The sequence below is a fragment of the Spermophilus citellus genome (genome assembly GCF_964194105.1).
Source record: "Spermophilus citellus genome assembly, chromosome: 8".
In the NCBI taxonomy this organism is placed as follows: Eukaryota; Metazoa; Chordata; class Mammalia; order Rodentia; family Sciuridae; genus Spermophilus; species Spermophilus citellus.
Genome location: NC_138189.1, coordinates 96968949 through 96996222, shown reverse-complemented (window position 1 = coordinate 96996222; position 27274 = coordinate 96968949). Strand labels below are relative to the sequence as shown.

Here is a 27274-nt window from a genome sequence, read left to right as displayed (position 1 = left end):
GAGGATATTGTGAATGGAGTGTTTTTCCTCATTTCCGTTTCAGAAGTTTTGTCGCTGATATACAGAAATGCCTTTGATTTATGCGTGTTGATTTTATATCCTGCCACTTTGCTGAATTCATTTATTAGTTCTAGTAGTTTTTTTGTAGACCCTTTTGGTTCTTTTAGGTATAGAATCATGTCATCCGCAAATAGTGATAATTTAAGTTCTTCTTTTCCTATTTTTATGCCTTTAATTTCTTTCGTCTGTCTAATTGCTCTGGCCAGTGTTTCGAGAACTATATTGAATAGAAGTGCTGATAGAGGGCATCCCTGTCTTGTTCCAGATTTTAGAGGGAATGCCTTCAATTTTTCTCCATTCAGAATTATGCTAGCCTGAGGCTTAGCATAGATAGCTTTTACAATGTCGAGGAAAGTTCCTGTTTTTCTAATGTTTTGAACATAAAGGGATGCTGTACTTTGTCGAATGCTTTTTCTGCGTCTATCAAGATGATCATATGGTTCTTATCTTTAAGTCTATTGATGTGGTGAATAACATTTATTGATTTCCGTATATTGAACCATCCTTGCATTCTAGGGATGAATCCTACTTGATCATGGTGCACAATTTTTTTGATGTGCCTTTGTATCTGATTTGCCAGAATTTTATTGAGGATTTTTGCATCTAGGTTCATCAGAGATATTGGTCTGTAGTTTTCTTTCTTTGAGGTGTCTTTGTCTGGTTTCGGAATCAGGGTGATGTTGGCCTCATAGAATGAATTTTGAAGAGCTCCCTCTTTTTCTGTTTCCTGAAATAACTTGAGAAGTATTGGTATTAATTCTTCTTTTCTTCGGATTCTTGATGGACAGCTCATATCCTGGAAACTGGGTGGGCTCTTGTCTTGGAGAATCCCTTTTTACTTATCTTGTCCCCTTGTATTTTAATTTCCTTGTATAAATATTGGGATACTAATTAAGAATATGTTTCAAAACAATAGAATTTGTGGGCTTCTTGGTGCTAACTTTGTGTTTGTGTGTGTGTGTGTGTGTGTGTTAGAGAAAGAGAAAAAAGGGCGGGGATTGGGGGAATAGTTCAGAATGTCTATCTTTGCATACCAGGAGCAGAGAACTTTCGTTTGAAAAATCAAGTTGAAAATAACAAACCCTTTATTTTATGTATATTTTAGGAAATCTCTCATTGAAGGGAGTGACTTAAATGGAAAACATCATCAAATAATCATTAAGGAGAACCTATCTCAGCCCCGAGGAATTGCTGTTCATCCAGTGGCCAAGTAGGTATTTAAGACAATAAGGCACCTTTCTGCATAGGTCATATGACAGTTCATATTTGTTATGTCAGGGTCCATAATTTATCTTAAGACTTCAGGTGGTCAGTGGAATCAGAAGCCAAGAAAATCCATGAGATCTATAAATGTTCAGAAATGATGTGGCTAGCAAGCATTCTTCATCTTTTTAATATCTTTTGATTTTCTGTTCTTATGTAGTAATTTTGTTGACATGCCTTTTTATTTTAAGCAAATTCAATTTCTTTTTTTAAAAATAGGCTGTACATCATTAACCAATTAGACTTAAGTCCATTAATTTACTCTTTAAAAATCTACATGATTATTTATTGAGCAGAAAAGAATTTGGATTGTGTCACTTATGAATTCCATTTAGGGAAGCCATAAGATGATTTCATATGATAGGCCATTTCTAGATTTAGACAAGATTAAATATAAATTATGAAAATTTAAAATATTTTATGCTGTTTATTATTGAATTAGTATCACATTTTAGCTTAGGGGTTAGAGAATTAAGGAGAATAAAGGATTCCTTCCTGGTTGTTAAAAAGCAAAGACAAAAACCAACCTGGTTTTATTTATGATGGAAATTTCACAGGGGTCCATGGGAGATAATATATTGTAGTAATTGAGGATTATTTGTAGTCAGCCAAATTAAAGCAGTGCGAATATAACCAACTCTAAACAGGCCAATAAGTATATATTGAACCATACTGACTTAAAAAAAAAAAAGTAGGTGTCCAGCACCTGATTATGGAACTTAAAATTAGCTGAGTAAACAGTGCATTGTAAAACTGGAAAACAGATAAATATGCTTTTCCTTTTATGTTATAGTTTTACTCATGCATAACAGAAAACAGGTGTTGGGTGTGTGGGAGACTCCCCGCTGAAGTTATGTTTCAGTCTCCTGAGAACATCACAGAATCTCTGACCCCTCTCCCTTCTCTCAGAAGGGCGCCAAGTCCAAGAGCGCCAAATTAAAAGGTTTTCTCAACCAATCCCTGCGGGACATAGTGTCCGCTCCCAGTTTCTGAGTCATCCTGCCAATCAGCACCTGCCATGTCCCCTACTCAACCCTTTTTAAGCCGAAACTTATAAGCATACCCTCTCTGTTCTCTGCCCTCTGCCCTCCTCCTCTCTTCCTCTTCTTTCTCTCCTCTCACTTCTTTCTTCTCTCTTCCTCTCTGTTCTCTTTCTCTCTTCCCTCCTCCTCTCCTCTGCTCTCTGCCTCTCTTTTTCTTCCCCTTCGGGCAGCCCCCCAGTAAAATCTCTTGGTCGAATCTCCGCCTTGGGTGAGTCACTTGCCTTTCAACAGGCTAGCAAGATTCATGACTTTTCAGTAATTTCAGAGTGTTCACTCAAGCACACTTTGATAATATTACTACAGTTTTTTCAACTAATTCCTTTTTAAATCTAATGATCTGATCTGTAATTTAGTATTTCTTGTCCAAGATGTTTTACATAGACCAGATACTTGTTTTGCTTCTGAAAATTATTTGTTTTCAAGATGCCATGTTATATTCTCTTTGCATTCTTCAGTGTACCACTTTAGTATGTCCAAACATCATTTTTATTGATATTCTCAATGATAAGAAAGTAGAAGAACCTTTTCAAGCAGATTTCATTTATTGTGTGCTTTCTTGATTAAAGGAGATTATTCTGGACTGATATGGGGATTAATCCACGAATTGAAAGTTCTTCCCTTCAAGGCTCTGGCCGGCTGGTGATAGCCAGTTCAGATCTGGTAGAGCCCAGTGGAATAACCATTGACTACGTAATGGACACATTGTATTGGTGTGATGCCAAGCGGTCTGTGATTGAAATGTCCAGTCTGGATGGTTCCAAACGCCAAAGACTTGCCCAGAACGATGTAGGTGAGGCTTTGGGTGGGTGATTTCTTCATCTTGATTGAGTGTTCAGTATAAAGCATGTTTACACACACATACACACACACACACACTCTTAAGCATACAGTGAGAAAGGAATAGGGACACTTCTTCAGGGAATTATGAGCTATGAGGATCACTTTAACATTGGAATGTTTGGTAAAAGGTAGTGTTGTATAATCATTTCTCTTTTCCAAGATTTCTCAAAATCAGCATGAAAATATCCCATTTTTCTGAACTTACTTGGGAATAAAAACTTGGTTCATCTATAATCATTTCTCATGTTTTAGAAAATTTCATTTCACAGCAGTGATGATATCATTTTCAGACACTGATGAATACCAGTTGATAACATGTGCAAATATTAATGAATATAGTTTGTCCACTGTTGTGTTTTCACATTTTGTATGGGGTATCATTGTTGTCATAAATATCTTTAAAACACTACAGCATTTAAAATAGAAGTATAAATGTCTTTGAAACTATATAAGCAGCGTGAGATTCATTATGTTTCAGGGAATTTGTAAAGACAGTTTTTGAACTGGGCCATGTAGTAAATAGATGGTGACAAAAGGCAAAATTTGGCCTTTGTATGTTATAAATGCTGGGACATGGTGACTGAACTTAATTCTGAATTTACTAGGAAGGCTTTGAATGTTCTTGAGCAGGAGATGTAGACAAGATTGGCATCTCTGGATGACCACTTATATAACAGTGTAAGGGATTGGACTGGAATTTAGACAGGAAAAAAAAAAAAAACCAGGAGGCTACATCAGTTTTCCAGGCAACAATTAATGAAAGTCTGAGTATAAAACATTGTCATTTAAAAGTGGATAAAAAAAACTGAGAGGATATAATAACAGGTAGGATATAGAAGATGAGAGCCAGGAAAGTATTGAAGATGTTTTGGAGATTTAGAAAACTGGTTGGAGAGATTAAAAAAAAAAAAGCAAGGTCTCTATCATTTAGGAAATTAACAAACTAAAAATCTGTATAAAACATTTATTTTGCCTGTTTTCTTTAGTTTTAAAGGCAATCATGTTTTAGATTTCTGTTATATGTGAAATAGGGTAAGATAAGTATGATTTAAACTTTTTAGGTATTTCTAAGGTTTTGGTTTTTTTAATGAAACACATACCTCATAATAAATGATAAACTTGTATACAGTTTTAGCTCTACCCACCCATGTACTTAACAGGTTTTTATTCAATTGTCATAGAAGGTGGAGATACAGGGCTTAATAAAAAATAGGATTTCTGTGAAGTCATGGAATCTGGTTGAGGAGACATAACTATTTTTAAAATATTTCCCAAATAAATATAAAATCATGACTTTGACATAGAGGGTAAAAAGGGACTTGAAATTTCCTAATTAGAATGTAAAAAACTGGGTTCGATCCTCAGCACCACATAAAAATAAAGATATTGTGTCCACCTATAACTAAAAAATAAATATTTTTTAAAAATATTGTGAGACTTTCTATTGAAGACTATTATCAAATAATTTTATATTAAATGATCTAAATAACTGTCCCCATCATTATAAAGCCATCTACTAGTATTTATTTGGTGGTTTTACAACAGCCAATTCAGGATTTTTAACATAAAGATTGAATGAATTCATTTTTAATTTTAAAAAATCAATTAATTATGGCTCTTTGATAAAAAGTAAGGATTATGTCTAGTATGGCTTATTTGTTGAAACACTATAGCTAATTCTAATATGTTCATTAACATGGACGGACATACCTTGAGGACATCATGCTAAGTGAAATAAACCAGTCCCCCAAAGAGAAATACTGTATACAGTTCCACTTATTTGAGGTATCTAGAGTAGTTGAATTCATACAGACAGAAAGTGGAAAAGTAGGGCTGGGATTGTGACTCAGCGGTAGAGTGCTCCCCTAGTATGGGCGGGACCCGGGTTGGATCCTCAGCACCACATAAAAATAAAGGCATTGTGTTGTGTCCATCTGCACCTAAAAAATAAATATTAAAAAAAAAGAAAGTAGAAAAGTATTTACCAGGGGTTAGAAGGGAGAAAGAAATGGAGAGTTGTTTAATCAGTATAAGGTTCCACCTTTACAAGATGAAAAAGTCATGGAGATTGTTTCCACAGCAATTTGTTAATATACTTAATACAACTGAACTGTATGTTTAGAAATGGTTAAAATGGTAAATTTTGTGTAAGGTGGTTTTGCCATGATAAAAAGAACTATAGCGCCCAGCCTGGTAGCACATGCCTATAATCTCAGCAGTTTGGGAGGCTGAGGCAGGAAGATTGAAAGTACAAAGCCAGCTTCAGCATCTTAGCAAGACCCCAAGTGCTCTGGGTTTGATCCCTGGTACAAAACAAAACAAAAACAAAAAACTATAGCTATGAAACAAAATTCCCTTGCTGTTTGTATTTTTGATAATTTGGGACAAAGGGCTAGAGACTGAAGTGAATCTTATACATCTTGGGCAACAGTGATGAGTGGACTCACTGTTGCCAGGACAAGTCATTTGAGTGTGCTGCCAATAGAGGGAGACATTTATTCTAATCCAGAGAATCTCTTGCTCATTTACAAAAAGATTGGCCTGGGAAGTGTGAATAGACATGATTCAAGCTTCCAAACTTGGGTTTCCTTATTTTTAATGTTTAACTGCTGAAGATAGTTTGTGAAAATGTTCCAATGCTTTTCTTGTACTTGGATCCCTTGTGAAAGCAGTTTTAATGGTATGGGAGGTGAGTTTGCTTGAGGAGGGGTCAAGGAAGCCCACAAAATGGTCAATAACTAGGTGCCATGAAAATGGAGGCATCAGATAATACATGACTCTTTCAAAAAAAAAAAAAAACCTTCTTTAGGAAAGAGACAAAAGATAGAGGGTTCAGGGAGGTGAGGAAATTAAGACAGAAGAGAGGATACGAGTAGACTGAGGGAAAGAAGATAGTGGAGTGAGGAGAGTGACTGTGTAGGAGATAGAGGTAATTGCTGATGAAATAAGACCCTATAGAAGATGGGAAGGATGACACCAGGAGCACAGTCACTGTCTAGAATTAGGAAAGAGGAAAGAGAGGAAAGGAGGTGGGGGCCTAACTCAGGGAGATATGTTGGTAGAAACAGAATTTGAAGAAACACTCAGTTACCTCAAAGTTGTAAAAATTCTTCCAGCAACCTGTGATTTTGCCCTACTGCTTATTACAGCCATTCAAAAGACAAGGAACCTGAGGCAAAGAGCAGCAAAATAGCTTTAGTTTGTAAAGAGTGTTAGGTGTGTTCAGCATCAAATATTCCTGCTTTGACCTCTTTCTTCTAGGTTCTGTTAAGACAATCATTTCTGGATTTTTCTAGGACCTCAACCACGAGGCTCCCATTCTAAAATGTGGTTCCCTCATCATGGGGGTTCTCCTTGCTGAGCAACTGCAGTTAAGAACTGATTAGTGTAAGAATCATGTAGATTTCAAGATTTGTCTTCTTGTAAATATTCACTGAAAAAGATCATTAAGGCATATTTAATAAATTTGAATTGCTTCCAGGTCATCCATTTGCTGTAGCTGTGTTTGAGGATCACGTGTGGTTCTCAGATTGGGCTATGCAATCGATAATAAGGGTGAACAAGAGGACTGGCAAAAACAGGGTACGTCTCCGAGGCAGCATGCTGAAGCCCTCCTCACTGGTTGTGGTTCATCCATTGGCAAAACCAGGTACACTGGAGATGTTATGCAGTCTTTCCTTGGCTGGAATCTGCAACTATTCTAATTGATAGCCAACAGTGGGGAAGGAGAGGGTTTTGCATTTTTCACTAATCTGCATAAATATTAAGATTTTCTAAGATTTTGACTTCATTTTAATTAAGACAGTTTGAAGTTTGGTGATTTAAGCTTTATCCCTAATTTGGTAGTGTCGGTAATCTGGGCTTTATCTCACCAACCTTATCTTTTCTCCAGTAACTTTTACTTCAAATTTCAAAGACCCTCAGGCAAAAGGCACCAAGGACAGGCATTTTAGGGGCTTGCAGTGGAAGCTTCCACCTACACTTGGGCTTTTCCCCACCCCCTGACATGCCAGTAAGTGAATGTTGGAGAGGAATAAGCAAATGGAGGAAGCATCTAGCTTCTTACTGTAGCTCTTCTTTCTGAATTGTCTTTTGTCAGTGTGACTAGATTATGAGTCAGGAAATAAGAATCACATCTGACTAAAGAGCTTTTTGAATAAAATTACTAGCTGTACTCAATACATACTCACAAGGTCATCGCATTCTGAGCTTACCTTAGAATCAGTGGCTCCTTTTGGGAACTCTTCTGAAACAACTCTTGACATTCACTCGCTATTGATACACTCAGCTGCTCTCCCCAAAAGCTGTGGACTGTGATTTCTATCAGTAGCATCCTTTACAAACTCATCTATGAATTCACCTCTTCTCCACTAGGTGCAGATCCCTGCTTACATCAGAATGGGGGCTGTGAACATATTTGTCAAGAGAGGTTTGGAACTGCTCAGTGCTCATGTCGTGAAGGTTTTAGGAAAGCCCCAGATGGGAAAACATGTCTGGCTCTGAAGGGTCATCAGATATTGGCAGGTAATATAGTAGATTATATAGTTAAATTTTCTTACCTGGGCCTAGGAGTAGAGCTGTATATCCATCCCTCTGCAGCTTTTGCTGATTTTTAATATTTTATATTATTAAAACTCCCATTTTTAGGAGTGCTAAGAGTGTGTTTGGGTCCCACCACTCCTGTTGAGTTTTGGGTTCCTTATTACAACTAAATTCGATTTAAAAATATTTCCACTGTGAAATTTAAGCTCCAACTGCTCTCCCCACCTTACTTTCCTATTTATTGTGGAGTGGACACAGGCTTGGAAATAAAAGTCAGCATTTGTTGTACAGAAGTTCAGATCCTGAGAAACACATTCGGGATCCAGCAGATGGAAGAAGATGCAAGACACAGTTGGGATCTAGACATACTTCATTCAGGGATGGCAATAACCCCCAACCCCTAGCTCCCAGCTCCAGCTTCAGCCCCTAGTCAGTTCCATTTTGCCCCCAAGCCATTTCCTCAGGCCTTTTTTAGATGCAGGCCAAAAAAAGAAGAAGGTTGGGGCTGGGGATGTGGCTCAAGAGGTAGCGCGCTCGCCTGGCATGCGTGCGGCCCGGGTTCGATCCTCAGCACCACATACCAACAAAGATGTTGTGTCTGCCGAGAACTAAAAAATAAATAGTAAAAAAATTCTCTCTCTCTCTCTCTCTCTCTCTCTTTCTCTCTCCTCTCTCACTCTCTCTTAAAAAAAAAAAAAAAGAAGAAGGTAGACTGCCTACAGGTTACCTCGGACAGTGCTCACAAACAAATGTTTGTGTACTTGAGTACATACTTTGAATTAGAGTGGTGATGACCTTGACTACACACAGAAAACACCTGAAGCCTAGAGGTGGGAGTCTAACTACAGCCATTTGGGGCCTGCCTTACAGCATTTTTATCATCTCACAAAAATGTTGAGACATTTTGTTTAGAAGTTTTATGTCCTCAATTTTAGAGGAGTAATATGCAGTCTCCCTATCATATGACAGATCATAGGAAACCACAAAGTCCTTTATAAAATATAACAGAATATTAAATAAGCATGGGAAGTCTAGCCTGAAAAAGCTTGGTACCTACTATTTTTTGTTTGTTTGTTTTTTTGTTATATATCTTTTGGTGGCATTTGGAATTAAACCACTGAGCTATACCCAGACCTTTTCATTTTTTTTTTTAATTTTTAGTTGTAGGTGGACACAGTACCTTTATTTTATTTATTTATTTTTACATGGTGCTGAGTATCGAACCTAGTGCCTCACACATGCTAGGCAAGCACTCTTCCACTGAGCTACACCCCAACCCGGAGACCTTTTCATTTTTAAAAACTATTTTGAGACAGGGTCTCACTAAGTTCCCAAGGCTAGCCTCAAACCGGTGATTCTCTGGCCTCAGCCTCTTGAGTTGCTAAGATTATAGGTGTGTGCCAAAATGTCCAGTGACTACCTTTTTAAAAAAATTTTTTTATTTTCTTTTCTTTTTTTTTATTATTGGTTGTTCAAAACATTACAAAGCTCTTGACATATCATATTTCATACATTTGATTCAAGTGGGTTATGAACTCCCATTTTTACCCCGTATACAGATTGCAGAATCACATCGGTTACACATCCACGTTTTTACATATTGCCATACTAGTGACTGTTGTATTCTGCTACCTTTGCTATCCTCTATTATCCCCCCTCCCCTCCCTTCCCATCTTCTCTCTCTACCCCATCTACTGTAATTCATTTCTCTCCCTTGTTTTTTTACCTTTTTTTTAAAGACAGAGAGAGAGAGAGAGAGAGAGAGAGAGAGAGAGAGAGAGAGAGAGAGAATTTTTTAATATTTATTTTTTAGTTTTCAGTGGACACAACATCTTTATTTTATTTTTATGTGGTGCCGAGGATGGAACCTAGCACCACGCGCATGCCAGGCGAGCAGGCTACCACTTGAGCCACATCCCCAGCCCTGACCACCTTTTTTACAAACTAAATATGATTTTGAGAAAGAAAAAGGAAGAGTAAACCAAGTATGGTATGTAATTCACTTGGCTCCCTTCAGTAATGCCCAAACAATCGAGGAATATTGGAGTCATTTCTTGATATCTTTCTACCAAAAATATACCAAAGATAATTTAAATTGTATTAAAATTTCTTAGAGAATTCATATGTATCTGTTAGGTACAATATAAACATAACTTAGTGACATAGTGACAATAAATGAATCTATCTATACATGGACTGGAGCTGAATATTTTGGATTTTCAGAATTTTCTCTTATTTTGTTGCCTTAAAACAACAGTTTTATGCCTCTTAGTGAAAGGAAAGTGACCACAACACTCGGAGCGACCAAAAGATCTTTATTGCAGCAGTGCAACAAAGAGAAAAGAAGGAAGGAAAGAGAGAGAGAGAGAGAGAGAGAGAGAGAGAGAGAGAGAAAAGAGATGAACAGGGAGAGAGCAAGAGCAAGAGAGAGACGGAGAGCGTGTGCAAGAAAGATAAAGAGCAAGAGAGAGAGCAAGAGAGAAAGAGCAAGAGAGAGAGGGGCCTAGCAGGAGGGAGTTTTTATAGCCCAAATCTAATGGGGCCTCTGGGTCTGCATGCTGCCTTGTTGGCCCAAGGGGGGTTGAGTGCTCAGCCTTGAGCGGGACTTGACACAAACAGGTGATAAAGGACCAGATAGAGGCGGGTATGAGTGTGTGGGCTATCTTGCAGTCAGCATCTGTTCAGCCTGCCCTGCAGACAACACAGTTCAGCCTGCTCTGCACCCAACACTTAGTCTCAGGATTATAGGTGGCACACACCTATAATCTTACACACTTAAAAAATTTTGAGAGGGGCTGGGGATGTGGCTCAAGCGGTAGCGCGCTCGCCTGGCATGCGTGCGGCCCGGGTTCAATCCTCCAGCACCACATACAAACAAAGATGTTGTGTCCGCCAATAACTAATAAATAAATAAATATTTTAAAAAAAAAGAGTTAGATTTGGATTTAAAAAAAAAAAATTTTTGAGAATCTCAAAAGAGTTTTTTGTTCGTATGAATTCTGTTTTTTAATATTTGTGATTAAGAATTAAAATAAAATTTTTACAACTTTATCAAAATTATAACAATAAATCTCTTATCTACTAGTATAGTAATTTTTATAACAATTAAATGAGCATACTTTCAAGAGCGAAAAATGGTCAAGAGTTTTAAAAATTAACAATTCTTATTGCTTCATCCTGAGCTTCTTGTGAAACTTTTTTTTTTTTTTTTTGTGGAGTCAGTGTTGTACCCAGCGGTGCTTTGCCACTGAGCTACATCTTTTTATTTTTTGACATAGGATCTCACTAAGTTTCCCATGTTGGCTTCAAACTTGCAATCCTCCTGCATCTGACTCCTGAGTAGCAGGAATTTTTAAAGTGCATGTTAGTGCAACTTCCAATGGAATTTGATGTCATTACCTTAATTCAGGTTGTGTAACCAACAGTTTTGCCCACCATTGCTTTTGTCATATCAGCACCAGTATGAACACAGTGAGAAGAGACAAATTATATCCTAGTATTATTTTAAAACCAGATTTGACCTTATGGATTCCATGCAGTGGGACCCTGGGGGCCTGTGGAATGCACTGTAGAGAACTGCTATCTTAAGGAATCCATTTCTGCCACTTTGGGGAGGGGGTGGGTGTGTGGATCCCATGACTGAATTCAATATGCCCTTCTTTATGCCCTTTCACATTTTAAAACCAGGCTGATATAAACATGAAAGCAGGCTAAAGGAAAAAGGGGCGACTATGGAAGTTGAGTCAGGGAGATCATCTCTCCAATTTACCTTTAGTTTTGGTGGTCTTTGGTTATGCACTGATTATTTTCATAAGAATTCTGGTATTTTACTCATTGTTTTTTGCCAATGAGTCCTGTCTTTCTTTTCTACTGGCTCCCTGCCCCCACCAAACCACCAAGGGTACTGAAGGAAAATGGAAAGGTAGGATAGTGGGTGAGGTTTTCTAAGCCACCAAACCTGGACATTTTCTTCTGAATCCTCTTTCCTCAAAGAGCAAGTCTGAACTTGGAACCAAGGAATAGCTATGAATATAAATTAAATATTCCTTCAAAGAGCTAAATCAATTGTATCTTTTGGCCTTCAACAGGTGGTGAAGCTGATCTAGGTAATCAGGTAACACCATTGGATGCCTTCTCTAGGACTAGAGCATCGGAAGATAACATCACAGAATCTCAGCATACACTAGTAGCTGAAATAATGGTGTCAGGTATGAATAATGGATTCTCTACAGCTTTGTTCTGACAATTTCCATTCTACCAATGAGAAACTCTGACTTATCTCTGTCGCTTAACATTAGTTAAATCTATACAAAGCTAATGAATCCAAACTTTGGATTCAAATCCTCTTCTGAATGGCCTGTCCAGATCTGCATTAGTCTGGACATGAACTGTACATTTTGAAAGTCTTTGTGCTGAATGTTTTTTGAGGAAATATAACTTGGAAACAAAGGCCAAAATTAAAACAGAATAGAGTTAAATATCCCCATCCATACATAGTATTGTTGGTGTTTGATCATCTAGGTTTTCTTCCACTAGCATCAAGTTAGAGCAATTGGTAAGCAAATGTAAGTCGGTTGCTTCAGTTCCTGAGGAAAGCCCATAAACAAACAAAAAGAAATGTTAGAATTATTTCTGTGTTGCATATTTATCATCAAAATGTCAAATAATGGGCTGGGGATGTGGCTCAAATGGTAACGCGCTCGCCTGGCATGCTCAGGGCGCTGGGTTCAATCCTCAGCACCACATAAAATAAAATAAAGATGTTGTGTCCACCGAAAACTGAAAAATAAATATCAAAAAATCCTCTCTCTCTTTCTTCTCTCTCTCTATCTCTTTTTAAAAAAAAAGTCAAATAATTTGTTTTGTGTGTAACAACTTTAGGGAACCTGAGTATTTTGTGTTCTGTATTTATTCATGAGGCCAGTGGTTTTCACACTGAGCCCTAGAGCTTCTCAAGCCCCACCCTTTCTTCTCTTTAGGTTACTGTCTTTCAATCAGTGTAGTTCACCTTGACTTTGAAACATTTTATTTGTTTATATTACTGAATAGCAGTTTGTTTTAACAAACTGTGTATGCCTTAAAAGAAAAAATTTGAAAACTCCACATTAGGATATTTAAGGAAGGATTTCCCTGACTTTTGTGGTCTGCAGACTACTTAGAAGATATAAAGAGCTCTGAGGACTTCATGCCCCATATCTTATCAGTGTGATTTTTGATAAAATATAAAGAGGTACATATTTTTAGTAATAATAATAACTAAAATTTGTATAGAGCATTGTCATTTGCTGTGTACTTTAAATATATTCTCTATTTTGGTTCTTACTATAATTCATCATTTCAAAGATGCAAAAACTGAGACTAAGTAATATTAATTAGTGACTTAACCCAAGGTTTTTTAAATTATGACCAAATAATTAATTTATGCTAAAGTAAGAATTCCTAGAACACTTGGTCACATTAGGAAAATTATTTATTTAACAACTTATTGTGCATACACTATGCCAAGTGCTAGAGATACCAACATGAGCTAAATATAGTCCTAGTGTGCAAGGTCACGTCAGATGTAGAGATAAGCAATATAATAGAATAAAACCATATCAATTAAAATTAGAAGGACATATATCCCTTTAAAGTCACTAGGGATCCCTAGAAGTTTATAGAGCGTAATTTGAAAGACTTATGTTTGAAGGACTCAAAGAAAACAAATGATAGATAGTAGATTAGGCATAAGGTGGGAATAGGGAAGTGACCAAGTGACAAAAGATCTGTGTACACATATATAATAGTCTGTGTTTGGCTTTATACCTAAAGATTACACAATGCCTAGTGCAGAACAGACGAATTGATTATCTTGATAGAAAAGACCTCATCTTTCCATACTTGGATTGTGTTCTGTTTTGTCCTGCTCTGTGAAATTTAGTTCCATCTGGGTTAGGCTAAAGGTCTTACTTATTTTTTATAGTGGGAGTTTTTAAGTCAACAAAGTATCTTTCTATAATTTAGGGGGGAAAAAAAGGAAAACTCCAAGTATAGGGCCTTGTATTCTAGCCCTAGAATCCAAGAACAAAATCTAAAATTCTTAGTGTGGCCCATCAAGCCCTGTTCAGTGCCCTCAGTCACCAGCCCTTTGTCCTTAGCTTTCTAGGGCCTCTTCAGTTACAATAGCCTTGTTGTTTCCTGGGCCTTTAGTGCTCTTTTTAACCTCTCTAAGTCCTCTCTGCATTGTCTCAGTATTAATATTCTCTTGCTTAGAAAGCCTTCCTGCCTGAACAGCTGGGGTTGCCTCTTAGCTCTTAGAATACAGTATAGTTCTTGATCACATTTGTCATATTAATACTTAAATTATTATGTAAGAAAGCAGAGACCTTGCCTGTATTCTTATTTTTTTAATGGTACTGGGGATTGAATCCTGGGATACTTTACCTCTGAGCCACATTCCCAACCCTTTTTATTTATTTTGAGATAGGGTCTCACTAAGTTGCAGAAGCTAGCCTTGAACTTGTAATACTCCTGCCTTACTTAGCCTGTCAACATTTTTATCACTCTACTTTTGACATTCATTCATATCTGAGGCATACTAGGTACTTTTTTTTTTTTAAAGAGAGAGTGAGAGAGGAGAGAGAGAGAGAGAGAATTTTTAATATTTATTTTTTAGTTTTTGGCGGACACAACATCTTTGTTGGTATGTGGTGCTGAGGATCGAACCCGGGCCGCACGCATGCCTGGCGAGCGCGCTACCGCTTGAGCCACATCCCCAGCCCCGTATACTAGGTACTTTTAAGTGAATTTTATTTTTACTAACAGGCCCCAGATTCTATTCTACTGTAATGAGGGTAGGTTTTTTGTTTTTTGGTGGTGCTAGAACTCACACACTAGGCATGTGCTCTACCTCTGAACTACATCCTCAGTCCTGACAAAGCTAATTTTTTGTCAGGTTGTTATGATAACCTCCTTCTTTATCATCTTTGTTTAAATATGTATAATATTTTTAAATTCTCAGAGGATTTTTAAAAAATATATCTCTTTTTATTCTGGTCCTTACACAAAAATAGACCTAGCAGAAATTGCCACGTGTATTTTAAAGCAGAGGGTGAATGTACGCATTCTGTCCAGAACTAATTTTTAATGGAAGGAACTTTGGCTCTAGCTTCCCCCTTCCACAACTACATATCCATTGCTTTTCTTTCTTTCTTTCTTTATTTTAATTATTTATATATTACAGCAGAATGCATTTTGATTCATGGTACACAATTGCAGCCCAACTTTTCATTTCTCTGATTGTACACAATGTAGTGTCGCACCATCTGTGCAGTCATACATGTACCTAGGGTAATAATGTCCATCACATTCCACCATCTTTTCTACCCTGTGACCCCTCCCCACCCTACTCTTTGCCCAAAGTTCCTCCATTTTTCCCATCCCCACCCCACCCCATTATGGATCAGTGTCCACATATCAGAGAGAATATTCAGTCTTTGGTTTTTGGGATTGGCTTACTTCGCTTAGCATGATATTCTCCAGCTCCATCCATTTATCTACAAATGCCATAATTTTATTCTCTTTTAATGCTGAGTAATATTCCATTGTGTATATATACCATAGTTTCTTCATCCATTCATCTATTGAAAGGTTTCTAGGTTGCTTCCATAGTTTAGCTATTGTGAATTGACCTGCTATAAACATTGATGTGGCTGTGTCCCTGTAGTATGCTGATTTTAAGTCCTTTGAGTATAGACTGAGGAGTGGGATACCTGGGTCAAATGGTGGTTCCATTCCAGGTTTTCTTAGGAATCTCCATACTGCTTTCCAAAGTGGTTGCACCAATTTGCATCCCACCAGCAATGTATGAGTGTACCTTTTCCCCAACATCCTCACCAACACTTATTGTTGTTTATATTCTTGATAACTGCCATTCTGACTAGTGTAAGATGAAATCTTAGAGTAGTTTCTTTTTTTTGGGGGGGGTGGAAATCTTAGAGTAGTTTTGATTTGCATTTCTCTAATTATTCATTGTTTTTCATTATGCAAAGCTGACTTGAGGTTTGCAAGTTACCAAATAAACCCTGAATCATATTCTAACTTAAGGATAATTCTGAAAGAGATTTAAAATGTCTTGCATAATTGAATACTCTCCACTCTGTGCTCTGAGCAGCCTAGATTTGGGAGCTAGTCTTCCAAATATATGCTGATTCAAGTGATTAACTCATTTAACCTGAACTTACCCACCCTAAGAATCATGAGTGACTTGAGATGACTAAGCAAGCATGAAAACTTGTGTTCCCATGAGAGAAATCTTCTAGCTCAAGTACCTAAGAAAATGAAATTTCCCTGTACCTGCAAACACATGGCACTCCCATCCTGCCTAGATCATTTGACCTTTTTTGAAATAGGGGCATGGGGGGCTTCTTTGATCTCTTCTGTACTCAGATGAGCAAACTTAGCAGTGATAGTTTATATTTTACTGTGGCATGTCAGATCCTCCAGCTCCAAAAAAGGGGGTGGTGGTGGCATTTGGAGAATGATTATATACATAAGCAGTTAAAGCAAAAAAGGCAAAAAATGAAGACAAACTTGCTTATGTTTATGGCTGAACATGTAACTGTCCCCTGGGGGCATTTGTACTTAAATAGAATATGAAATGGAATGATCCATTTACAGCCATTTCCTTGTATGGTTCATAACTTTGTAGAAGTGCCTGGAGGTTTGCAAGTCCCTGCATAAATCTTGATAATAAACACACCTTGTGACATACATATTCTATTATATGTGAAACATGATATTAGTAAATTGACAATAAATCTTTCTATGATTTAATCTCTTTACTGTGTTGATGAACAGATCTATTTGGTACATGTTAGTCTGTCTATCTTTGGGGAGAAGAATAGATTGAATACCTTTATATTTCATAACAGTTGGGAATTTTTAAATAAGTAATAAACCTTTTGAAATTTCAGTCTATTTATTCCTAGCAATTTTATAGTTTGAACTTGCAGATTCTCTTAAAAAATATAACCAAGTTCCCACAAGGCTCTTTGAATACCAAATAATTCTTTAAGACTAAAGTTTGTTGAGAGTATGTGAACAGAAACATATGGCTTATAGATACTTTACTGTAGATATAGATTATAGGTCAACAGAATATTTCTATTTGGGGATTAGCCTGTACCAGAACATGTGGAAGAAAGTGCTGGAACGCTTTGTAGATTCCAGGATGTTAAAGTCCATTTTCTCCTTTAAGATCTGGAAATAATTGCCTGGGTTTCTTGCTGTTTGCAGATGAAGACGACTGTTCCCCCATGGAATGTGGCAGCCATGCCCAGTGTGTTTCAGAGGGAGAGAATGCCACCTGTCAGTGTTTGAAAGGATTTACCTGGGATGGAAACCTATGTTCTGGTAAGAGCAAAGGCTAAATACACATACTTGAAAATTTGTGAATTAGAAACATTCTTTTTGCTCTTAATGACTGAAAATCTTCAGAAGGAGTTATGTAATCACAGATTTAAATAGTAATTTGATGTTAATCTAAAAATATGGATAACATACATAGAAAATACGAAACATATAAATATACTTATGTATAATGTTAACATATAATGAGTTTATATTAAAATTATATAGTAAATGCAGTTGACATTAAGAGAAAGAATTTATAATGAGCTTCAGAAGCAAGAATTTAAGTTCAAGTCAAATTTACAAATTCACAAATTCCAGTGAAAACAGAATGTTTTATGTGATTTTTTTAATATTTATTTTTTAGTTGTAGTTGAACATAATACCTTTATTTTTATTTATTTATTTATTTTCTCTTTTTATTAATATTTTAAAATAAATGACAGCAGAATGCATTACAATTCTTATTACACATATAGAGCACAATTTTTCATATCTCTGGTTGTATATCAAATATGTTCACACCAATTCGTGTCTTTGGATAATGATGTCCATCACATTTCACCATCCTTGCTAACCCCCTGCCCCCTCCCTTCCCCTCCCACCCCTCTGCCCTATCTAGTGTTTGTCTATTTCTCCCATGCTCCCTGTCCCTACCCAATTATGAGTTATTCACTTTATATCAAAAAAAAACATTTGGCATTTGGTTTTTTGGGATTGGCTAACTTCACTTAGCATTATCTTCTCCAACGCCATCCATTTATCTGCAAATGCCATGATTTTATTCTCTTTTAATGCTGAGTAATATGCCACATTTTTTTTAATCCATTCATCTATTGAAGGGCATCTAGGATGGTTCCACAGTTTAGCTATTGTGAATTGTGCTGCTATCAACATTGATGTGGCTATGTCCCTGTATTATGCTGTTTTTAAATCCTTTGGTTCTAGACCGAGGAGAGGGATAGCTGGGTCAAATGGTGATTCCATTCCCAGTTTTCCAAGGAATCTCCATACTGCTTTCCATATTGGCTGCACCAATTTGCAGTCCCACCAGCAATGTATGAGTGTACCTCTTTCCCCCACATCCTCGCCAACACTTATTTTTTATTTATTTATTTTTATGTGGTACCGAGGATCAAACCCAGGGCTTCACATGTGCTAGGCGAGCGCTCAACCACTGAGCCACAACCTCAGCCCCAGAACTTTTTTCTCCCACAGAAGTTTAGCCAAAGTTTTAATCAAATAAATAGATTGTCATGGATAGGTTAATATTTTATATCAATGGCATCAAAATGATAAGTTAGTGATTACTGAAAAAAATATCAGTCCTTATGATCTGAAACTATGGTATGAATTGGTTTACTTACACATATTTAACTGTTTGCACAGGTAAGAACTCTGGAGAAATTAATTCACAAGTTCAGATTTGCATGATATTTGCAAATAGTATGTTAACAGCCGTATGATAAAATACAAGTTTGTTTATTTTTTCCTACTGTTGCTATTTATACCAAGCCTGAATATTTATCTATGCACAATTTTGCCCACAGATGTAGATGAATGTGAGGTGGGTAGCACAGTTTGTCCTCCTGTCTCCTCCAAGTGCATCAATACAGAAGGCAGTTATGTCTGTGGATGCTCCCAAGGTTACCAAGGAGATGGAATTCACTGTCTTGGTAAGAGAGTGGTTGGCGCAGGAGGGTGGAAGAAAGCCTTGGAAAATCACAAAACATCGTGGGTGTGGTGGGCCAAGAAAAGACAGGTTGTAATTGGGGTGATACACATGTCAAGACTAGAAGCAGTCACATGACCTGTTCTGACATATTTCATTCCTTGATAGTCACTTTTGTATTACAGCTACACTAGTCAGTGTCAAGCCTCTGACACTGGAGGCTATTTACCTCTCTGGTTTTTGTTCTTTCTCTGGGATTTGAGTGACATCAGTGTCTCTCAGCGCTCCATGCCTTGAGCCGTCATGGGAGAGTTGGACATTTCTTTGTCATTGAATTTGGCATCTGGAATGTGGTGAACTACAAATTTGATTTGAGGCTGTTGGAAGTTACTTCAGAGAAAAGGAGGTGTGGTTCCCTGAAAGGGATCTTTGGGTTTCTTGATGTGTAATAGGCAGGAGACTCAAGCCACTGACATTTAGATAGAAGTAAGAATGATTGAAACCTCTTTCATAATCACCATCCTCTGCCAAGGTCTAGGTGAGGCCTGTCGGGTTGGGAGTTCACTCTGTGTCTGTCTTCCACCTTTCCAGGTATCAGTGGCATAGTATCTTGTACAAGTGGAGACCTGCCTGAAGGCACCCGTTCCTGCTGCAGTGGTTATCTGAGGTTTCACAGGGCTTTAAAATTTTTCTTCCAGTGTTTTCTTTTTCTGAAAACATAAAAAATATTTTCATGCCAGATGCCCTGATAAGAAATTCAAACGATAGTGCTTTCTTCCACGTGTTAAGTTAAAAAAGAAGTATCAATCATAACTATTCATTTTCTGGATCTGGATGGTTTAAACCAAACCTTTATCAGATTAGTTCTGTGGAGTCCACAGACATTTGAAAATGCTCTTTTAAGCACATATTTGGCTGTCAGTCAGGAAAATGTCACGATTCTAATTAAGAAGGCTCATAGATAATTTACACAAACAGACTTCATATTTAATTTCCTTTGAAAAGAATGTATCCTTTCTCAAATGTTTAAACTCTTGATTCTCTGTTACTAACACACATCTAAGATGTGCTATGGATGTCATGGTCTGACCTGCCTGATTGGCATGGAGTCCTCAGACTCCATGGAAACTTGTGCTTGCTCCTGTTCTCTCTTGGTCCTTGTCTTCTGTCTCTCTGCCTGTATGTAGATAGGTGAATATATTGCTTTCAGCCATGCCTGACACATAAGTGCTATATGAAAGTGTTGTTCTTACTACTGGAAATAGTTGTGTTTCATGGCAAAGGGTACATTTTTGTTTTTGCTTTTCAGAAAAGCTCACTCTTTGTCTCAAGTTGATAGTTCATTGACATTACAACATGAGGCCAGTTAGAAAAAAAGAGTCAATTTGAACCATTCAGAACAGTAACATAATGTGATAGATATTGTATTGGTTCATATTAGGTGCAAAGATACAGTATTAGTAACTGTGAGGAATGCCAGGATGAGGGAGCCAGTCTTCTTGCAAGGAGAATATGATCTACAAGAAGCACAGCTGTGATAAGTGGTTAAGAAAGATGTACATTATAAGAGATATAAAAATCATAGTGGAAGTTTAAAACTTGAAGAAATATGTTTGAGGTATTGGGAACTCTTTCATGGAAGAATGTCATTTTAAAGGGACTGTGGGGAATTAGTAAATATTAATCAGACAAAAATGTGAAGGTAGGAAGTATTCTAGTCACAAAAAATCATATACCTTATTGGTGAGTAGATAATAGGTTTGGGGTTGGGTCGTAGGGTTGTGTTGCCATAACAAAGTATTAAAGTATCATAGACTATAGCTTATACAACAGAAATTTGTTTTCTCAGTTTTGGAGGCTAAAATTCCCAGATGAACAAGCTGGCTGGTTGGTTCTGGTGAAGGATCTTTCCCTCTTGCAGATGTCCACCTTCTTGCCACATTCTCACACAGCTTTTCCTCTGTGGTGTGCAGAAGGAGAAACAACTCTGGTGTTTCTTCCCCTTCTTTTAAGGATACCAGTCCTATTGGATTAGGGCCTCACCCTTCTGATGTCATTTAACCTTAATTACCTCAATATTTATACACCCTATTTTCACATACAATACATTGGGAGTCAAGGATTTAACATGTGAATTTGTGGGGAGACACTATTCAGTCCCTAACAGATTGATTGGGTTACATTTGTGCAAGATTAGAACCCAAGGACCAGTCATTTGTGTTTTCTCTGGGCCAAATTTTATACTAAATTTTGTGGTAGTCGCATGAAAAAAACAAAAAGGGAGGGTTGGAATTCATTTTAACCATTTATTTATTCTAATTCATTTAAAATATTAATGTTTTAATATGTAATCAACATAAAATTATTGGATTTTTATGTTTTATTTTAGCATTGTATCTTCCAAATCTGGTATGTGCTTTATGCTTACAGCAGATCTGTGTGGACGAGGTGAATTTCAGGAGCTCAATGCTTCTGTGTTGCAATGGCTTTCATATTAGACAGCACAGTAGTAGGAATAGAGAGCCACTGGCAGCATTTCAGTGAAGAGGTGCAGTGATGGGTTATCATCATCCTGGTCTAGGAAGAATTATCTGGCATTGGTGTTTAGGAGTGCCCTGCAGAAGACATGGAATGCAGAAATATAGTGAGACTGTTGTAGCCAGAAATTACCTGAATATTAGGGTGGTGGCAGTTGAGAAAGAAAAGTGTGTGTGTAGGGGGAGATAGTTGGGAAAGAAAGGATGCTTTATTTATATGGTTCATGTTTATGTTAAAAAAGCAAACATGTTAAATTTGATATAACATTTATGTCAATGGCTGGATGTCTGTTTACAAAAGTTAAGTATGAATTTTGGGATCTTAACTTCTAAATGTTTGCCTGGAAGTAGTTTACCAAATTCCAATTTGGCAAAGTCTCCTTTCTTTCCAAGCAGAAGAAAGAAACCCTCTGTCAGGAGCCTAGAGCACCTGAATGGGTATGCAGCCAAGGATTCAGTTCATCTCTTTCTCCAGCATTCATAATGGAACCCATAAAAACGTGTAGGGCTCTGAAAACATGAAGTTGAATATAACCACCTTCTAAAATGTTGGACTTTCCAGTTGCATAACACTCTTTCCTTCCTCTGCACTCCACTCTTCCCCATTCCCATTTTTCTGACAGATATTGATGAGTGCCACCTGGGGGTTCATAGCTGTGGAGAGAATGCCAACTGTACAAATACAGAGGGAGGCTATACCTGCATGTGTGCTGGCCGCCTGTCTGAACCTGGACTGTCTTGCCCTGGTAGGTTGTTGGTGGGTGGTCTAGATGGAAGGGGAAAGACTTGGTTCAGGGAAATTCTGTACCCCAGTATATTTGCATTAGAGATTCTAGAAATCATTCAGTTTGACCAGGCTGGAGAGCTGGCTTTACTCTTTGTGTTGATACTGGGCTTGAAAACTTGAAATGGTCCAGGCCTTCTTAATTTAATAGCATCTGGAATAAATCCTTTTTTATTACTTGCAGTTCAATATAGGTGAGTACCCAGGTGGTTCCCTTTAACTATGTGACTAATCTTCTGATTTGTAATGTTGATTCCTGGGGCTCCTGGAAAAACTTTACAGGGCAAAGCAGGTTTTAAGTATGCCTGGATTTTAAATAACGTATTTTATTTATTCTAATATATCCAAATAGTAACATTTTAATATGAAATCAGTATAAAATGAGATATTTTACATTCTTTTCAATTTTGGTAAGAAGTCTTCCAAATCTGGTATGTATTTTATACTTAGAGCACATTTTGGTGTAGGCCAGATGTATTTCAGGAGCTCAATGATCCTGATTTGCAATGGCTGCCATGTTGGACAGCACAGCTGTAGTGACAGAGCCACTGGCAGCACTTCAGTGAAGTGGCACAAGGATGGAGAATAGGGAAAATAATCACTTGGTAGGATTTTAAAATGCTACTATAAAAAGTCGTTATTTCTTGATCTAAAATTAGCATTCCAACTCTCTTCACTTTCTTTTTAAACATTCATTACAGTTGACTTTTGCTTCCTGAACTTTTCCCCATAACAGCAGTATCTTCTTAACCCTCAGCACCCTAAATGGGGAGCTGATTTCACCTAGAACCTGGAAGGATGGGTCCTTCCTCCCACTGCCAGCTGCTTGCCTCTCAGCTCTGCAAACAAAAAACATCCTCAGAAAAGAAATTTCTGCACTTGCCTGGGCTCTGTTTTTTAGCATGTTATTTTTCTAAGATAATTTGTTCTTCTTAAAGATATTGAAAACCTTTTCTTTATATAGTCAGCTACATATCCTGATGTTTTTCTTTTAATCCATTTTGTCCCATCATCCCAGATGTGAAACACCTACAAAAACTTAAATATAGTACATAATATATAATTATGTTAAAGTAATAAGAATATACTCATAATATTATAATACTTATAATGTATATAAGCTCTATATTATAACTTACCACTTCTTTTAATGCATCTATATCAATTTTATTGAAATATTTGCAGAATTGAAAACTTGGGATTTAATGGGTTAAAGAGTAGAATCATTCAAAAAGAGATCTTACCATTTTGGCATTCCTCTGCTATAGTAACATTCCCTTCCTGCTAAAGTTGCCACAGTCTTCTCTCTGAGGGTTCCCCTAAAAGTTTAATAGTTTTTAGAAGAAAATATTGTATGGGAGAAAATTTTGAGACTCCCAGGATTTGGTGGGTAATGGACTGTTTATTGGTGGGATAGTTTAAAGACAAACAAAGACACCAGCTGTTCCATGACACCTTAAAGCTAGCTATCATTTCACACAATCAGTTTGTGTTTCTGGTTATTATGTGTTTTTGAATGACAGATTTGCTCTTATGAGAGATCAGTGACGTAATCCATATGGGGATTTAGGATGGCCATTTTCTTATTTGCCTCCAATATACCTCAGAATATCTAAAGAAATAAGAGTTAACTTCATAGTGAATGGCATAAAGTCTGCTTGGTAAGGAGAAACTCTTGTTGCTCCTGATAGTTCTACCATTACTGAGAGACATGGTATCACAAATTGTTCACAGAAACTAATTCCTGATATTAATACTTTAAAAACCTTTATCACAGAAAATAAAAGTGATGTCTATGATTCTTCCAGACTATACACCACCCCCTACCCTCTGGGAAGATGGCCATCATCTGGTCAGAAATAGTTACCCAGGATGTCCTGAGTCACATGATGGGTACTGCCTCCATGGTGGAGTATGTATGTATGTTGAAGCAGTAGACAGCTATGCGTGCAAGTAAGTCCAGTTCTTCCTAACAGCACCAAGGTGCTATCCTAGTCCATAATGTCTCACTAATTTGTAGAATTATATGTAGGAGATTTTTTCATAATTAGATTTTTTTTTCCTTAGGAAAACATGAATACATAGATTATGGTGTGTGGGTGCACACCTCAATGCACTTTCCTTGCATATATATCACCACCTCCTCCCAGTCACCAGTGGTAAACATAAAGGAAAGTAATTGGTGATTTTCCTTTTATTTAAATAATTGCTTATATGGTCTAGGAATTAAATTTCTCATTCTGCTTGAAAAACATGTTTGTGGAGAATTTCTTAAAACTTTGATTTATTCTCTGTCAAATAAATGGAGAACATTCACATATGTTTTTAGATTTACAAAAATGTTGTACATATTCACATTGGACTTTTTACCTTTGCTTTTCAAAGCTAAAATAAACTTTTCTTCACTTCCTAGTGGTTGATTCTTACATTCTTATTGTTTAGTCACAATTGTTGACAGCTGCAGGTACTGTCTTCTGCTCCCTTTTTTTGCCACATGAGGGTTTCACCATGGGCAAAATGGTGCCCTGAAAGCGGATTTGAGGAAGACATAAAACAATGAAGTATTCCCACAGGGCTCACTCAGAACACCTTTCCTGTGGAGCCTTTAATAAAACTCAAGCTCACAATAGCTAGTTCTACACCAAATCTTACTTTTAATGAATTTCACATTTTCCAGGCAATATGAGGGACCCAACTAGAGAAAAATAAATAGGTCTCCTGTGTTTAGACCCCTGTCTCATTGATAATTTTCTCCGAGCCTGAAGGAGTGATAAAATATTCTGATTCTCATGAACAGATACTACAAGTTTAAAGACATTAATGATTTTATCAATAATAATGCACAGAAACATAGTTTAAATTATTTATGGAGGAAGTTATATTCTGTGACAGAATGTGTGTGTGTGACCTTGCATTAAAAATCATGTCAGCATGGCAAAAATTTGAAAAACATTCATGTATATTAGTCAAAATGACTCAGTTCTAATGAAATTCTGCTTTCATTTTTATATTTACCCCTATAATTTTTAAACCTATAATAACTTGACAAATTATAGTAGTATACTTGAAATTAATGTTCTTTAATATTAAGAAATAAACAATTTTTACCTGTTCATGATTTCTTATACCCTCAAGTAATGAAATTACAGAAACAAGTGTCCTAATTCATTAGGTCTTATTTGTTTTCTTCCATGGTACTTCAGGTCATAAAAATCATTACAGTGACCAAAAAAAAAAAAAAAAGGTTGCTGTATTGCATTTAGTACAGTATTGCATTTAGTATGAGTTCTTGAGCACAATGCTTTTCTTCCTATCATTAAATCCTGATGAAAATATCGTATTTCTCTAATAATGTTTTAAACTAGAATTTGTTCAAAATGAAAAATTAGATGACATTCACCTTTAAGTACCTTTAGTCAAAAGCAGTATTTAAAACTATTATCAGTATACATAGTAATCTGGACCATAACTTTGTTTTTGAGTTGTATATTTAGTAAAAAAAAAATGTGGTTTAGTCAAGTATTCAACCCTTCTCTCCTTTTGCCCTGCTGACCTCACCTAGTATTTTATTAATTCTATAACAAAACTCTAGGGAATGCTTTCCAGCCCAGCTTTATTGGAAACACTGCATCTTTTGCCACAGAGCAGGTTTTTATTCTAGGGTTTTTAAAGGGCCGGCTCTTCCTTCTTTGCCTGGAGACAGTGGGAGTTCCCCTCAGAGACCTGAATGCAGAGGAAGTGAGCCCTGGAGGTGTCTGTGCCCACACAGCTCCTCCAAGCCTTCCTGGCTTGGAGAGTCTCAGGAGTTCCCGAAGCTCTTAAGCTCAGAGAAGATCCCCCTTCATTCTGGTTTAGCTTTGACCAAACACACTATTGCACATCTTCTTTAGACGAACATCCCCTACACCAGTCAGTGCAATGTTTCTTGAAGACAGGGTTGTGTGACCAAATCTATTTGAGAAACATTTCAGATTCCAACCTTCAATTCTTGATACATAGCATACCACCAACACACTATCAAGTCTTGTTTACCTTTATTTCATCTAGAATGTCTTGAAATTATTTGACCGTAGAAATTCAAACTTAATTGGCCAGAGAATCTTTTGTTGGTTTAGCACAAGAATCAATTAATAGTCTAAAGGACTCGTGATTTGTGTCCTTCTCCCTCGTAAACTGGGGACTGTTCTGGGCCTTGTAAGACAGAAAGGCTCTGCTACTGCATCCTGTCTTAGCTCTCAGGATTCTTGATTGTGTGATGGACATCCTTAAAACCCTCAAGTCTCTGAGAGGTCCAAAGGTATGGCTCATTAATATCAAAGAGTTTAAAAGTGGCTGATAGGCATTGATAGTAAATAATTATAACCAAAGATAGCTAGAATCAAAGTAGTACCCAGGGAAGCCTAGAATAACCTAATGGTCTTTTATGCATCTACAAATAAAGCTTGAAGCCTTTTTTGGAATTAGCGTGGTATAATAGGACACAGGCTTTGACATTAAAGAGTAACTTGAATCAAACCTTCCATTCATTAGCTGTGTAGCCATGTACAAATTACTTAATTCTTTGAGCTTCAGTTTCCTCACCTGTAAAATGAGAACATGCCATAAAAACTAAAATGTGTTGAAGTGCCTAGTAATGATGTCAGACACGTAAGAGGCTTAACAAATGCTTGTTGCTTTCCCTCCTTTCTCTCAAAGTGACTTGCCAACCTCCTGCGATAACGTAAGGGTAGAACTAGGAATGGACAGATCTTCTGGAGCTAGTGCAGTGTTTTTTCCCCAGGCTGCTGCTTCCCATCAAAGGAGCTGATTTGAGTGATCTGTGTATTCATCCCTTCAGTTCTTTGGGGAATTTGTAATGCCATGTTTTAAAAGTTAATTCTCTTAAAACAAATATTATAATACAGTTGTTTACCCAAGATCCCAGTAGTTTCTGGAAATGAGCATTCTCACTAGATGGCAGCATTGTTTCATCTACTTTGAAAATTCAACTATAAATCAATCACTGATGATTCTAGCTATATTGTATTAATGAGACAGTAAGGCATTTGTGAGTGAATGTCCCTTTTTTCCTCCGTTAGGTATTTTCTCCTTAATAAAATAAGCAAATTTTTGTGTCATCACTGTGAGCTTCTCTTGAATCATT

General features: G+C 37.0%; 1 protein-coding gene across 3 annotated transcripts in view; it reads left to right on the top strand.

Annotated features, from left to right (window-relative positions):
• Positions 1-27274, top strand: part of EGF (epidermal growth factor) — a 90723-nt gene that overhangs the window by 49196 nt on the left and 14253 nt on the right. For 2 of the 3 annotated variants that reach the window (XM_081303581.1, XM_081303583.1), the window contains 9 exons: positions 1166-1270; positions 2933-3156; positions 6688-6855; positions 7581-7730; positions 11837-11956; positions 17025-17141; positions 18689-18814; positions 21971-22093; positions 23940-24084. In XM_081303581.1, coding sequence (XP_081159707.1) covers positions 1166-1270; positions 2933-3156; positions 6688-6855; positions 7581-7730; positions 11837-11956; positions 17025-17141; positions 18689-18814; positions 21971-22093; positions 23940-24084 — 1278 coding nt within the window. The remainder of the gene's footprint in view (positions 1-1165; positions 1271-2932; positions 3157-6687; positions 6856-7580; positions 7731-11836; positions 11957-17024; positions 17142-18688; positions 18815-21970; positions 22094-23939; positions 24085-27274) is intronic. The other variant, XM_081303582.1, reaches the window with a different exon arrangement.